General features: G+C 36.6%; 1 protein-coding gene across 1 annotated transcript in view; it reads right to left on the bottom strand.

Moving 5' to 3' along the window:
- mast4 (microtubule associated serine/threonine kinase family member 4) overlaps positions 1-12,845 on the bottom strand; it is a 138,953-nt gene extending 126,108 nt beyond the window's left edge. Inside the window, 1 exon segment of the mRNA XM_022197238.2 lies at positions 12,297-12,845. Coding sequence (XP_022052930.2) covers positions 12,297-12,527 — 231 coding nt within the window. The 5' untranslated portion in view covers positions 12,528-12,845.
- Between the last annotated feature and the right edge of the window lie 2,163 nt (positions 12,846-15,008).

Raw genomic sequence — 15,008 nt, 5'->3', positions numbered from 1 at the left:
ACAATTTAATACAATATCATATTATATAATCACAACTGTGACAAAGTACATTGTTGTTTCTCACATGTTTATACACCAGCCTTGACAGCACAAGCACTATAAATATTGACACATCCATTAATAAACACTTAAATCTGGTTTTGTGTGACAAAAGAAATATGTATCACTGTTAAGCTCAGTTTGGATTGGTGTAACAGGTACCAGAGATTTTAGAGTTGTTTCTTTGAAAAGAGGGTATCTCAGATTGAAAATATGAAATCAGTATCACTTATAATTACAACTAAGGCAAGACAAACAAACACATTTCAGAATACTTTAGAGGAACTTTACATTTATCCTTCCTAATCCAATCTACATTGTCAGCTCTTGGAGTTTCTTACCTTGCTTCCCTCTGATGATGTACACTGACCCACAGTTAAAATCCGGCCCAGAGACATTTTGTTTGGATACCAACAAACTTAAGCTCCTGTATCACTTTGAATGTTCAGTCATCACAGACAACGTGGATTAAATCTGATTTGCGCACATACAAAGGTCAAGAAAGAAGATTCAAAAATCAAAGATGGAACCTGAAAAGATTCCACCCATCGAAGGAGTGAAAGGAGTCTTAACCAGATTGTGTTAATCCTCTTAGTCTCTGAGCAAAGACTGACACTGGATGTTCCTCTAATAGCCCTGACTGGTTGCCTGCTTAGATAAATGGCTGCTTATTTAGAGGCACACCACATGGTTCGAACCATTGCACCAAGCGTTAAACATTGTCAAACAGAAGCAAATATTGATACACAAGCGAGAACTGATGCAACGTCTGGCAATTGCCCCTTTAGCTTCCGGGAAGAGGGCCTCACAGAAGAAACCAATGTCTCAAACAAGGATTAATCAGAGAGAGATGACAGCTAGAAAGCAGACGGAGATGGTCATTAATTGGGAATTAAATTAGAATATCCAGTCGACTCATCAAGAGTTGAATGGGTATGTTGGCATGTATCCCTCAACTGCTGCTTCATCATTGTGCAAAGATTTTTGCAAGACAAAACCTTAAGATGACAACACACAGAATCAACATCAGTCTGAATCATTGACATCTTTTATTGAGCAGCCCAACCCAGCCCCAAGTACAGCGCATCGAAATGTTTCTACTTGTCTGTTCTTGTCCAAAAAATATTCTGAATGTCTCAAACAAATCCCAGGTTTGTAGCACTGTACGCAGCACAGAAATACTTTACCAAAGGAAACACTAATACTACTAGTCAGCTATGTCTTTCCACCAAGTTTAGCAACCGTGAACTTGTTGGCTGTCAAAAATGCTTAACTTTTTCTCAGTTAATACAGGCATGGATTTTTCGGAAAAATGTTCCGTCAATATATAAATAAAACGATAAACCCCTTTGAGAGTCTGGTAAAGCCCCCAAACATCATAACATCTGGTACTGTTTTGTATGAAAAGAGCTTTATAAATAAAGTTTGATTTGATTTGATTTGTTACACAATCTGCTGCCTAAGACAAATGAAAGCCACATTTTAAATTTAAAATGTATACTATGTCCAGTGGGGCAATCTGGAACAGAATAAGACTGACCTAGTCTTAAGGTACAGTCTGCAATTTGGAAAAATATTTAGCTCATTTGAATATTTAGATAGTTAGCATTTAGCTAGCTAGTTAGCATTAAAAAAATACCTATGAACTGAGAACACCATAGACATAATAAAGAGTAGACGCCGCTCGGGCTGCTGCGCAGCGAGAAATATGGCCGCCCTCTTGGTCCTTTCACCTGCTCCACTCAGTGCTGTTTGACAGCGCATTTAATCCATCTTAACTCTGAATATTAAACTGATTTTCACGCGTTTTTATTTTTATTTTTTGCTGCAAATGTCATACATGTAGCTATGATACAGGACAAATGGTTCGGCGTATTTTAATATTCATAGCGGGATTAACAGTAATAGAATATTCTGATATTAAGCTCGACTGTAGACAGGTATTTTGCAAACACTGTAAATACACACACACACACACACTATATGTTAGAGAAGCAGATAATGGCAGTAAAGTCAATTAGCCTATTTTAATAATTTGAAGAGACAATATATGAATACGCTATATATATATATATATATATATATATATATATATATATAAACAAAATACTGACTAATGAACACATTTCTATATAAAACAATATATAGAAGTTATATATCAGAGAAAATGAATATATATAAATCATAGATGGAGTATTAATATAATCAACGTATCAGAGAAAATTATTATATAAATCATATATAGACTATAAATATAATTCATACATGTATATTAAAAAAGATATATCAGAAAATGATAATATAGATATATATATATTGTTTTATATAGAAATGTGTTCATTAGTCAGTATTTTGTTTATATGTATATATAGTGTAATCATATATTGTCTCTTCAAATTATCAAAATAATTGACTTTACTGCCATTATCTGCTTCTCTAACATATATTAGTGTGTGTGTGTTTACAGTGTTTGCAAAATACCTGTCTACAGTCGAGCTTAATATCAGAATATTCTATTACCTATTATTATTATTATTATTATTATTATCTATTATTCCCGCTATGAATATTAAAATACGCCGAACCATTTGTCCTGTATCATAGCTACATGTATGACGTTTGCAGCAAAAAAATAAAAATAAAAACGCGTGAAAATCAGTTTAATATTCAGAGTTAAGATGGATTAAATGCGCTGTCAAACAGCGCTGAGTGGAGCGGCTGACCGGACCAAGATGGCGACCCTACCGCTCGTCAGCCCCAATGGACAGTAGCGGTTGATGCAGCGTCTACTCTTTATTATGTCTATGGAGAACACATCCTAACTGGTACTCCTCATGATGGAGTGCAGTGTCCTGGAAACAACCTATTGATGAACAACAAGCTGGTTAATAAAAAAGACAAACAGCTTAAAACACTTAAATAGTCCTATTTAGTCCTGTAATAGACCTTAAACACACACTTAGCTCACACAAAAACAGACTTTCAGATAATTTTATCAAAAACTTGGATAAAAAAATGCTTATAATCATGTTTCAGCACAGAAAGAAACATTTCATTCATCTCTATACAAAAAGCTTTTTCCACTCAAAGTGTGTAAGAAGAACTGGATGTTATACTTTTCAGTCATGATGATTCAAATGTTGGCAAGCTGCTGGCTGAAACTAGCACTGCAAAGAATCACTGTTCCAATAAAAAAGTGGAGGAGTTTGGCAGTGTGGTTCCTTCCTGTGATCCTCCATAACAAACCTGTCACGAACCTGACTCTGAACTCCACAATCTGCCAGCAGAGGCTGAGATAGACAAAAATGTAGGAAGACTAAGAAAACTGAATTCAACTGGGGCTGCAACTAATGTTTTTTCATCATTGAGTAATCTGTCAATTATGCTTCCCTATTAATTAATTCACTATTTGGATGATACAATATCAGAAATCTGTGAAGAATGTTCATCAAAGCTCCTAAAACCCAAGTATATGATAATAAATTGCTTGCTATGTGCAAACACTCCAAATATACAGCATGATGGAAGTGAATATCCTCAATTTAAAGCAGCAAATCGTCATAACAGAGATACTTTCTCAGAAAGAAAGAAAGAAAGAAAGAAAGAAAGAAAGAAAGAAAGAAAGAAAGAAAGTTCTGAAAGTCTGGCAGCAGGAGTGCCAAGAAATTATGTTTGAAAAAAAAAAACAGCTTACGGTAACGTTCACAAATGGCAAAGCTGATGAAACATAGCTGCAAATATCTCAAAGAATTATCATATTTTTGAAGATCAATATACAATAAAACTTTTAAGTTTATGGTAACACACTAACAAAAATAAATTAGTATTTCTTTAAATACAGATTTCTGACATTATTTACAGTTTGGTAATTTTTTCCGCCAACATGTAAATTAATCTGATTTTACTAGATATTATCTAGTAATTTAACAAAATAGGGAATGTGTAAAAATTACAGTTCATTGTTCCAAACCTAACGAATTTATCTGTAAATTTTTGTAAAATATAAATAAAAATTGTTGTTAAAAATGTGTTTGTTTAAAAAAAAATTTTTAACAGTGTGGAAAAACCTCAGCATTTAAGTTTAAAATAAAAATAAAAAAACTAGCTAGCCTTAATCAATGAAGAAAATAGTTACAGATTGATATTTTGCTGATTGACAAACATTTCAGCACTAAAATGACTTCATCAGTAATGTTCCTGCAGTAGGAGGCTGGAAATGTGGAGGAATTTACATTTTTACAGTTGTGTAGCAGAAAGCATGTCACATTGAGCACCACTGTATATGCAGAGAATAAGCATGAAGTCTGAAAAGAGCAGGAAAGTATATAAAGTACTCCACACATGCCTGAATGTTTGCCATGCTTGACTTATTACATAACATTTTTTCTTTATCATTCAGACATTTTTCAACAAAAAAAATTCCCTCTCCAGAGGCAATCCCTATCTGCTAAACATGATCAGACCAAATGATCTCCGCATGAGATAAACGAGGGTCCTGCTCACCTAAACAAAACAAAATTCATTCAGGAGAGTTTTCTAGTTGTTTAAATCATTCAGTTTATGCGGTTTGTTGATCACAGAGTCTCACACTTCATGAGGTCCTATTTGAACTCATTACTTGCTACAGTGTAAACTGTTCCAGTGGGGAGAGCTGAAGGCGACATTTCATTTTAGTAGAGCCATTTTCTTTCTTTTTTATTTCAATATGTGAGTTGTTTGGGGTTTTTTTTATAGCCGTCTAACACTACTGACTTTGCTTTTAGAGAAGTAATTTCTATTTGGCCGCTGCAATCCTGTGATAAACTATGACTGCTCCCCAACAATCAATCATTACATGATCAACAGGCACGGACAAACATGCCATTGAATCTGTCAGCTGATGGATAAAAAGTTATGGATGTAAAACTGGTGAACAAATTCAATGACACTGAAGGGAAAACAAGAAGTTACCTTGTGAGGCAGCTGGATAGTTGTGAGATTCCTAAGTTTACTATCAGTGTCCTCTGAGAAAGTGCTTACCGCTATAGCTGCTACGATTAATCAGTTGGGTAATCAATTAATTGGTTTTTGAGTGGAAAAAGATTAGATTCTCCAATTCCAACTTCTTCAGTGTGAATATTTTCTGTTTTCTTTCGTCATCTATGGTAGTAAACTGAATATCATTGAGTTTTGGACAAATAAGACGTTTGGGAACGCTGTTGTGGGTGTTTTCTCAAATTTTACAGCAAAAAAATTAAACAATAATATTGGAGTGAAAATGAACAAAACACTGACATTTCTCTCCCTTTTAAGCCAATATGGAGCGCTTGTCAGCAACCATTTGCTTATTTACTCATCCATCAGTTACTGAGCAACAATCTCTGTTTTTGGTCTCCTGAGGGCTCTACAGTGGCTAAATGATCCACTCTGTTCACCAGCTGGTTGTTTTCTGATAAACAGGTAGAATACAGTGGAGTTTTAGCAATGGAAACATCTGCATGCTGTGGTTGAAAACAACACTGTGAAAGCAATGAAAGTAAAACTGAAACAGGAAGGCTGGACAGCTGAGTAATGAGCTGAAACTTCCTATTAAAGTCCAGATTGCCAAAGTGGGGCTGGCTGCAGATTCAGTGATAATTGTCTGTGCAGTCACTTTCATAATGCCACATTGTTTTTACACTGTCGCCTCACACAGACTTCTAAAATGAATTGATTATAGACAAATTGCTTAACAACTAAGTGGAGCTGTGTTCTTTAATGGAGCTGGAAGGGGCAGTGCAGGACACATCCAACCCTGCTGCAGAGGAAGCCGTTCAGTTTATGTTGGTGCTCACTCTGTGTGCTGAAGATAATCCGCCTAATTGTCAAGTAACTGCTACAAAAACATCTGCAGTCATTATCAACACAGAAAGTGTAAACCTAGTGTGTGGGAAGAATAGGAAAAGCTCCTCTCTTGAGAATAACAGAATCATAGGAAGTAGAAGAATCTTTTTTGCTGTTAATTTATCCGTACAGTGATGATCTACCCACATCATGCATCAGGGAATACTGCTTCCAAGTATCATAAATTGCTTAAAGTATTACATTACAGGGCTGAACTCCACAGGATAAGAAATCCTTAGTGATCCTCTGCAGCATTGTCATTGCAGAAGCAAATAAACGTTTATGAAAATGGGAAACAGTGGGATTAAGCATTAAAGAACTGGAAATACCCATAGTCTGCTGTCTAAACATGGCAGGCAGAATGAGAAAGTACAGGACATGGGGTTTATGATTATGAAGGGATATAAAAGCAAAAGGATATATAAAGGCAATGATTAACAAGCTGACAGATTGTGTACTTTGGTAAGCAGCGTGTCAGAACAGTGTGGACAGTAGAACTGGATATCTAGCATTTGTGACAGCTCTACAAGCAGTTACAGTGCAGACATTTTTCTCAATTTTCACAAAGGCAAATAACTAATCAACTGAAAAAAACAATGAAGAGATTAATCAACATTGAAAATAATTGTTAGTCATGACTCTACTTGAATGGGTGCTATAATTCAGTGTTAAGCATTTTTTATTAAATCTGTCTATGATACACTTGAAATATTGGCACTTGTGCTGAAACAATTAGTCAATTGATCAATTGATTGGCCAATCAAAAGAAAATTAATTCACAAGTACTGGTTAACTGCATGCATCAAAAAGGACAAGAGGAAAAGAAGTTATTTCAGAACATTAAAACATTCTTGGAGAAATTGACCACTTAATATGGGAATTTAAATAATACCAAGGCTTTTCCTCAGAGAAATTTTAGAGGCCAACCCAATTAAATTTTATGTGACTCCTCTTAGAGTTTGTGGCGCTAAAGGAAACTTACCAAGGCTTCAGTAAGACAAACTGAGAATTTAAAAAATTAACCAGTTTTGTCAATTGAGGTTTTATTTAATCAAGCATAATAGATATTTTCAAGTTTATCAAAGGTCAGAAATAATGGGAAAATGCATTTATCTCTGTCAAGTAAAGAAAGACAGACTTTATTGTCTTGATGGAATGCTAAGCGACAACAATTACTGTTGTTTATTGAACCCTTAAGGCTCATTCTAAGTCAGGAAAACCCCTGAATAGGTCGGTGTAGCTCTAAATCAGACTGATGGGAGCCTAAAAAGGTAATGTTGACAGTACCACACTCCAGATAAACAGATCCACATGCTGCAGAACTGACAACATAACATAGAATAACATTGAAATTTAAGTCAAATATCCTGATATATAATTCCTGATGTTTTGACAGTGAAAAGCAGGTGCAGTTACAACTGATACTCCTAATCTCAAATTTACCAACAGTAATTGACACTGACAGTTCACATTCAGTGTGTTTGAGCCAAAATCTGTTTATAAATCTCAACTGTATGTCACCCGTTTTAATCTATTTCTGTTATCTTGTCTTGTGCATGAAAGGAAGGATTATGCGTGGGATAATCTCATCCTGACTGAAGATAATGTTCTCCGTCACTGCCCACAACTCTGGACAGATTTAGATGTCTGGAATGGACAAAGATGCAAAGACACAGAGATTTAGTAAAGATAGGCCTCATACAAACACTGTGGAAAAACTCAAAGAAGCGCGTGTCACACAGGGCGAAGCGTGGAAACTGAGTGGTAACCAAGCCGGTCGGCATGAAGCAGTGATATCATGAGTTCCCAGAATACTTTCCTTCTTTAACTCCATAGCAGCAAGACACAGGTCAAAGGTCAGGGCTCTCTGATTAAGTCTACGGTAATGTCACTGGAAGGCTTTTCTTTACCAGGAGGTTATCCGACCTGTTTGTAGTGTTTTAGTCACTGACATGTCTATTTAGTTCAGTATAACAGGTCAAATTACATACCTCTCTTCCTCTGTGGCCTGCATGAGAGAGGTCACCGGTTTTAAATGAACGTCAAGCTGGCATTTCAAAGGGAGCATGAGAGAAGGGCACAGGGTTCACGCTGCTCTGGTTCAAAATTAGGGCAGAGTGTTTTAAAACTCTAAATGTGGTCGAACCATCTTAGCTGCAAGCATTTTGTGGGCATTTTCTGCTCCTTTAACATTTTTATTCACTGTATGCTTATTTTTCCTTGTAATATAAAGTCCTGCATCTTTACAAAAACATTGTAACCATGGCTAGAAGTGGTGCAGACTTAAGAAAAATGGAATAGAAAATCAAATGTGCAAGTGCCTACAGGTGCTACCAATACAAAAAGTGGTGACTTTACATGCTCTAGATATTTTACTACTAATATTTTTTAAATTGTTTCGATACTTGTCTAATCTCACAACAACCTGCAGTTCAGTTGAAAAGTTCCTGAATGTTACTGCTGGTCACAGCTGAGTTACTACTGGCTTCAGTGTTTTGCCAAGGAGCACACATACTGGGTTTTTCTGTGTGTTTTTTCAACAAAATGTGGTGCAAACTTTATTATTTTGGCATAGCCAGATTAAAGTCATTTTAGTTTTGGTCAAATTACCCCAAACAAATGGTCCATCACAGATGAGTAGTTCAAGGATTGATGGGAAGTTTAAAATCCAACATATCTCTTCTTGTCTTCTTGCTGTGATATATGGCGCGATTTGGGTGATTTTGTAAAGACAATATGTCTCTCTTTTTGCTTATTGTGGGGTGCAGAGGGTTAATTTTAACAAGTATGGGACAAATACAATATCAAACACTGGAAATATATTGCATCTGCTTTTAGAAACATATTTCAGTGTTAAAAACATTTTAACTGCAGTGAAAAGCTCACACTGACAGAAAATGAAATAAGAGACCAGTCTCAGTCTTTGCCTTCGTCTGCGATATCTCAGCTCTATTAGGATAATGGTTTGTCAAACAGCCTAATTAAATTAGTTGAGCAGCACTGTTAGCAAACATGACACCACCCTGGGGGGTGCCATCCAGAGGATGTTGGTGCGTGTTAGAGTCTGCTGTACTGACAAATACTGATTGAAGAAAAACAAAGAAATGACTATGAATGAAAATGTTGTAACATTCTGTTGTAGAAAATAAATGCAAATTAGGTGCAGTCTCTACATCTGTTCATTTCCTATTTCCTGCTTAGCCATGAGAAATTGCCTCCGAAATTTACAAGGCAAAAGTTGTGGAGCAACAGATGGAAAATGTTGCACAATTTATACATTTCCCCATTACTAATGGTGGACATCACAAGGGGTGACAGTCAGCCACACCTCTGGCCTGAAGACATGTGGTATGATATTATGATCTAGAAAAGAGTTTATAGGTCAGGCTAGAGCTTGAAATCTGAAACACACCCATCAGGCTGCTAAGCTCATTAGATCCAGTCAAACCAGTCTGCAGAAGTCTCCATATAGAGCACTGTAGAAATTAAAAGGCTGAGACACAAATTTTGTCTTCCTCATTTTCCCATCTGTTTCCTGAATAAACACCACAATAACCGCCTTCTCCTCTAGAGGCTTTATTGTTAGGTTAGTCTCAGTCTGTGCCTGTGTCATGTGTTGCCATCACATTTAAGCTACAAAGATGAGCACTGGATCTTCCAAAAGAACATTCGACAATCCATGAAAATAACCTTGAAGTTCTTCTAATAATGCTTCTGTTCTGAAGGTATTTTCTGAAGATTCCTCTCACTCTTACCTTGTTGTACGCACAAAAGATTTTTATGCCATTCTCAAGACTGCTCATTTCTCAACTATTTTTCCTAAACTAGATAACAAAAAATGACAAATATTCCTGGTCTTTAAGAAAAAAAATAAAACAAAAACCCAAGCAAAATAATAACAGAAAATATTGAAAAGTAACAGCACTATACACCATTTATTGGTCAGTTTATTAACTGGTAACCTATTTTCAAATGATTCAATTAACAACAGTACGCTGTAGCTGCAGGCTCAATTTGAAGGATGCGGCTTGTGTGCTGCTGAATGATACGTCACTAAAACAGACAGGTGTTATGTAGTCTACCTTCACTGATAAACAACAACCAGCCACAGCACACAAACAGCAGACAGGTTAGGTGAGCAACACTGATCATCTTATTACAGTGCAGTGTTTCAAGACAGCGTGGAGCACAGCATTGGATATCTATGGTTTGTAGCAGTTCATACGCAAATAGAATGTACTTTTTAAAAAGCCTTCATATAGAGCTGCGATGATTAACTAGAATACTCTGATTCATACCTCTTCAATGTGAATATTTTATGATTACTTCTCTGCTCTATGACAAAAAAACGGAATATCTTTGGGTAGTGGACAAAACAACAGAATTTATCATCTTGGGATTTGGGAAACACTCAAAACATTTCTCAATATTTTGTCACATTTTGGAGTCCAAACAACTAATTGATTAATCAAAAAAAAATTAACAGATCAGTTAACCATGTGTGAAACTTTTCGGCAGTATTAAAGCAGCAGTCACCCCAGAAGCTCACAGCCGCCTGCTACACTGCAAAAATTGTTCAGAAACAGCTCGAGGAACACGACAAAGATCCCAAGCTGTTAAAGCCAGTCTCCAAACTACCAATTTAACTGAAAATGCACCAAAACAATCCCAAATCACAACCCACGGGACCCAAAGGATCTGCTGCCAACGTCTCCGCTCCAGACACCGCAGACTCCTTCTGAGGTTCTGTGTCATGACTAAAAAGGTCAGAGCTGCTTTAACCCACACAGTATTACAGCTGACCATCCAGAAGGCTAGAAGAGTCTTTGAGGTTTGTGACAATTACCTTCAGAATCGTGGTGGGAGCTGTCAATGACCTTGTGGGATTTTCAAATACTGACAGCTATTTACCCTACAGAAATCCAACTAGACAGGACTCAGAGTTAAAACGGGTCAAATGACACTCAGCGTTGAAGAATGCATGATGAGTATGACTTTTAAATGCAGCGGATGAAGTCAAAGAAGCTCACAGCATGAAATATACTTAGACCTTGTGCTGCCTGCTGACTTCATAACAACTCAACAAACATGAGCTCGGCAAAGAGGCTGTTTGCAAATATTTTGACAGCAGAGACAAAATTAATCAGTTTACTGACTTCACAAGTGTTTTGCTTGCTCACTGTGTGTGTTAAAGGGATTACTGACACACCTCAGCTTGACACAGTGTAGCCTAAACGTGTGCCCTCTTTATTCACCACTGTGTTGGCTTGTTTGTATTCAGATAACCTGCTGCTGATTAATTTCTAGATATATCGATTATGCTTTTTTATATGTCCAAAAATTAAGAAAAAGACCCAAGATAACACCTTCAGATGGCTTGTCCAAAATCCAAACACTTTATGTTTACTGTCATGAATGGACGCAAAGTATAAAATCGAAAATTTTTATGGCTTTGAAAATTGCTGAGATGAAATGGTAGGCTCCTGCAAAATGCTCAACTGCATCTTTGGTGCACTGTAAAAAAAATAAATAAAAATTTTTTAAAAAGTAGTAATTTGACAGCAAGGGTGCCAGAAAAATACACTAAAAAAGGGGGATACCGTCATGTTTAAAAAATTTTCACTGATTCAAATACAATAACACTACGCATTTTTACATCATACACTGTGAAAGCAAATGACTTTATGTAAAAATAGAGAGTCTTGAAGTAGACAGTTTTGACACGCTTCTTTGCTGCTGCTGTTGTTCTGTACTTTTACTAAATATTATGCTTATTTTAACAAAACCGAATCTAAATCTGCGAAAAAAAAACCTGACTTTCTTCAATTCTTAATGTAAACCATTTTTCTTTCAAGCAATGACAGAGGCTTGTAACATAACATCTTTGCCAATTTAAATATTTAATAGTAAAAAAGTAGAGTTATATAATAAAATGTAACGTAAAAGGATGAATTACTGTTTATAAAAAAGACTGACTTTCAACGTGGTTTTCCCAAAAAATAATCTCCAAAATGACACTCAAAAACTGTTAATAATCATATATTTTTTACGATTTATGTGTACTCTATTCAACACAGCCTTAGTTTGTTTGTAGCCAATTAGCCTCCAAATTATTTTCTCAACTACATGTTTTTCATGTCTACAAATGGAGTGAAAAGCCCAAGGTAACATCCCCAGATGACTTCTAGTGTTTGATCAATAGTCCAAAATCCCTGTAGCCTGCTTCAGTTATTTTCCTCTCATGCATGGCAAAGCAAATCATAAAATGTTCACATTTCTGCAAATATTCTGGCACTTTTCCTTTGAAAATTGCTGAAATTAAAGGACAGTTTCCTCATTTGCGTCTCCACTGTCTTGAGTCCCCTCAGATTAGTTCAGGTGACCTGTGTGTTTACCTTGTCGTGTTCCTCGTCATCTTCATCACCATCCTCTCCATTTCCTGGTGTCTCCTTGTTGTATTCTGCGTTCGTCTCGTCCTCGGCTTCGTTCACACCTTCAAACTCTCCATCTCCATAAACTTTGCAGTCCAGTGCGGCCGTCATTTCTTCCCCCTCGGACAAGGTGTGTGAACCAGACGACGACTGACTCTCTCCGCTTCCAGACGTCACAAACTGTGCGGGCTCCATTATGCTTAAAGCTAATGTTAGCAGCTAATAAATAAAGCGGAGCCGCTAATTAACCTGCCACCACACACCTGTCCCTTTCATGCTCCCTCCGAGCCGTCACACCGACGCAGGGAGACACTTCTTCGGGTTTTCTTTCCTTGTCTGAGTAAAAACAAAGTCACGACGCCCCCGAAAGTTCTTGCTACTGATTAAAACATGTACCGACCGTGTTTGGTATCAAGGTGACCGCCCGGCAGAGGTGTCTGCTGCGGTTAAAAGTTGCCCGTGTGCATGTTTCGTGGCTCCAGACCTGGCAGCGGCTGCGGTGAGTCCATGCTGTCACTGCCGTCAGTCTGCGGACCAACACCAAGCCCCGCCCACAACGTGCGAGGGCGACCAATCAGAGCAGAGCAGAGACCAACCCCAGAAGATACTCTGGTACTGTGATCAGATGTTCACACTGCAGGCTGTAAACGAAAGATACGCTTTTTATTCCAACTGCTGGTGTTTTTACAGTAATTGAGTTCCATGTGTCTGCAGAAGAAAAGGGTGCATTTCCAGAACCGCATTTCTAGAACTTGTTTTTTTTTTTAACTCCACTTGCTTACTCCAAAGAGGAGTTAGCTTCTCCAGACCACAGGCACTGGCAATAAAATGAACTCTGTGCCTTTCTGAGTGGAATAAACCTTTATACCCATACCTGTTAGTTAAAGCGTGCTATTTTGGTAGAATAAACCCTGAAGAACTTGGACAGAAAGTAGTACTCTGAGTGGAATAAAGCTTTAAAATGGAAAGTAGTGTGGGTGGGACAAACCTTTAAAGCCATAACCTGTTACTTAGAAGCTGAGTGGAATTAACCTTTACAACTATAGGTAGTTGGTCAAAAAGTATTACTTTGGGTTGAATAAAGTTTTAAAAAATAAAAATGCATTTAAAAAAGAAGCATTGAGGGTGGAACAAGCCTTTAAAACTATAAATGATATTCTGGGTGGAATAAACATTAAAAACCATAACTTGTTAGTTAGAAATTGAAAGGAATGAGCCTTTAAAACTAGGCACTTGGACAGAGAGTAACACTTTGGGTGGGACAAACCTTTAGAATGATAAGCGATGCACTTCAACAGTCATCCAGCCCAAGAGGTGGTGCTGCTGTGACAAGCAAGAGTCCGAGAAGTGGGTTTCTGAAAATGCCACTTCCTCTGTTGCAGACATTTAATATATAATTAAGTGGGCATGAAACGCTTGCATTCTTGCTCTCTGGTTAAAAACAAAATCGGTCTTCTTTGTTTGATATTGATTTTATGATAGAAAAGTCAAAGGTAAATACATAATTCAAGAACCTTAAGTTAGGTCAATTCAGGTTAAGTCAGATCGAGTCAGGTTTAATCAGGTTAAGTCAGGTTAAGTCAGGTTTAATCAGGTTAAGTCAGATCAAGTCAGGTTAAGTCAGGTTTAATCAGGTTAAGTCAGGTCACCATTTTGATTTGGTAGTTTTGAAACAACAGCCAATGCACCAAAAAGAGAAAAGAGGACATGACTGGCAACAAGGTTAAATCTTAGAGTTATGCCCCTTTATTGTTCTTTTACCTGATTCATTTACTTATCAGTGATTAAACTTTACATAAAAAAAATAGAATACTACTTTACTTGACTTTAATACACAATAAGGTATTTTATATTGCAAGGAATAAAAACTAAATGTCACATCTCAAGTTACTTAAAGCAAAAACATCAATTTCATTCAACTGTGTTGTACATTTCAAAGGGAAAAAATGTTGTTTTTTAAAAGATATTACAGTTTCAGTTAATGTTGATTCTAGTGACAGCCCTGTATAAATGCAGTATATTATTGGAGAGCACATACAGTATTTAACAGTTAACCTCATACTCTATTGTAAAATACTGTAATCAGTTAAACACGATCAACCGTAAAAACACTGCAAAAATACAGAAAAATACTGATAACAACAACTCCCAGTATTTTACTGTAATTTTACGGAAACTTTTGTTACAATTTAAAGGTGAAAATCCTGAATTTTAAATTAGAAATAAATATAAAAAGAAATAAGAAAACAAAAATAAGACAGAGAACAAATATGCACACATCCAACCAAAACAATTTAGGTGACAACGAAGCATAACTACAAGTTTGGGGGGGGGAAATGCACATTTTTAGGCTGCAAATAAATAATTTAATTCAATTTATATCTTCAAGGACGGCATTTCTTTTAAAGTCAACTCAAATTATTCTCACCTGTGAGGTTGTAATCTAGCAATATTGCAGAAAACATACACCAAGTATGGACAGCATCAACAATCTTAAAAAAAAAAAAGTACAATGAATACAAGACATGATGTTCAAAAGGCAGGATGTAGCAGAATTTCCCACATAAACAGAGCACTGTACTCTTAAACAGAGAGGCGTCCTTGAACAAAGGAATAAAGCTCCTGGGAAGCAGCTCCAAGAGTCATGACCCACCTCCAGACATGGATTTTTAACCT

The sequence above is a fragment of the Acanthochromis polyacanthus genome, chromosome 18 (assembly GCF_021347895.1).
Source record: "Acanthochromis polyacanthus isolate Apoly-LR-REF ecotype Palm Island chromosome 18, KAUST_Apoly_ChrSc, whole genome shotgun sequence".
NCBI lineage: Eukaryota > Metazoa > Chordata > Actinopteri > Pomacentridae > Acanthochromis > Acanthochromis polyacanthus.
This window is presented reverse-complemented; position numbering and strand designations above follow the sequence as displayed.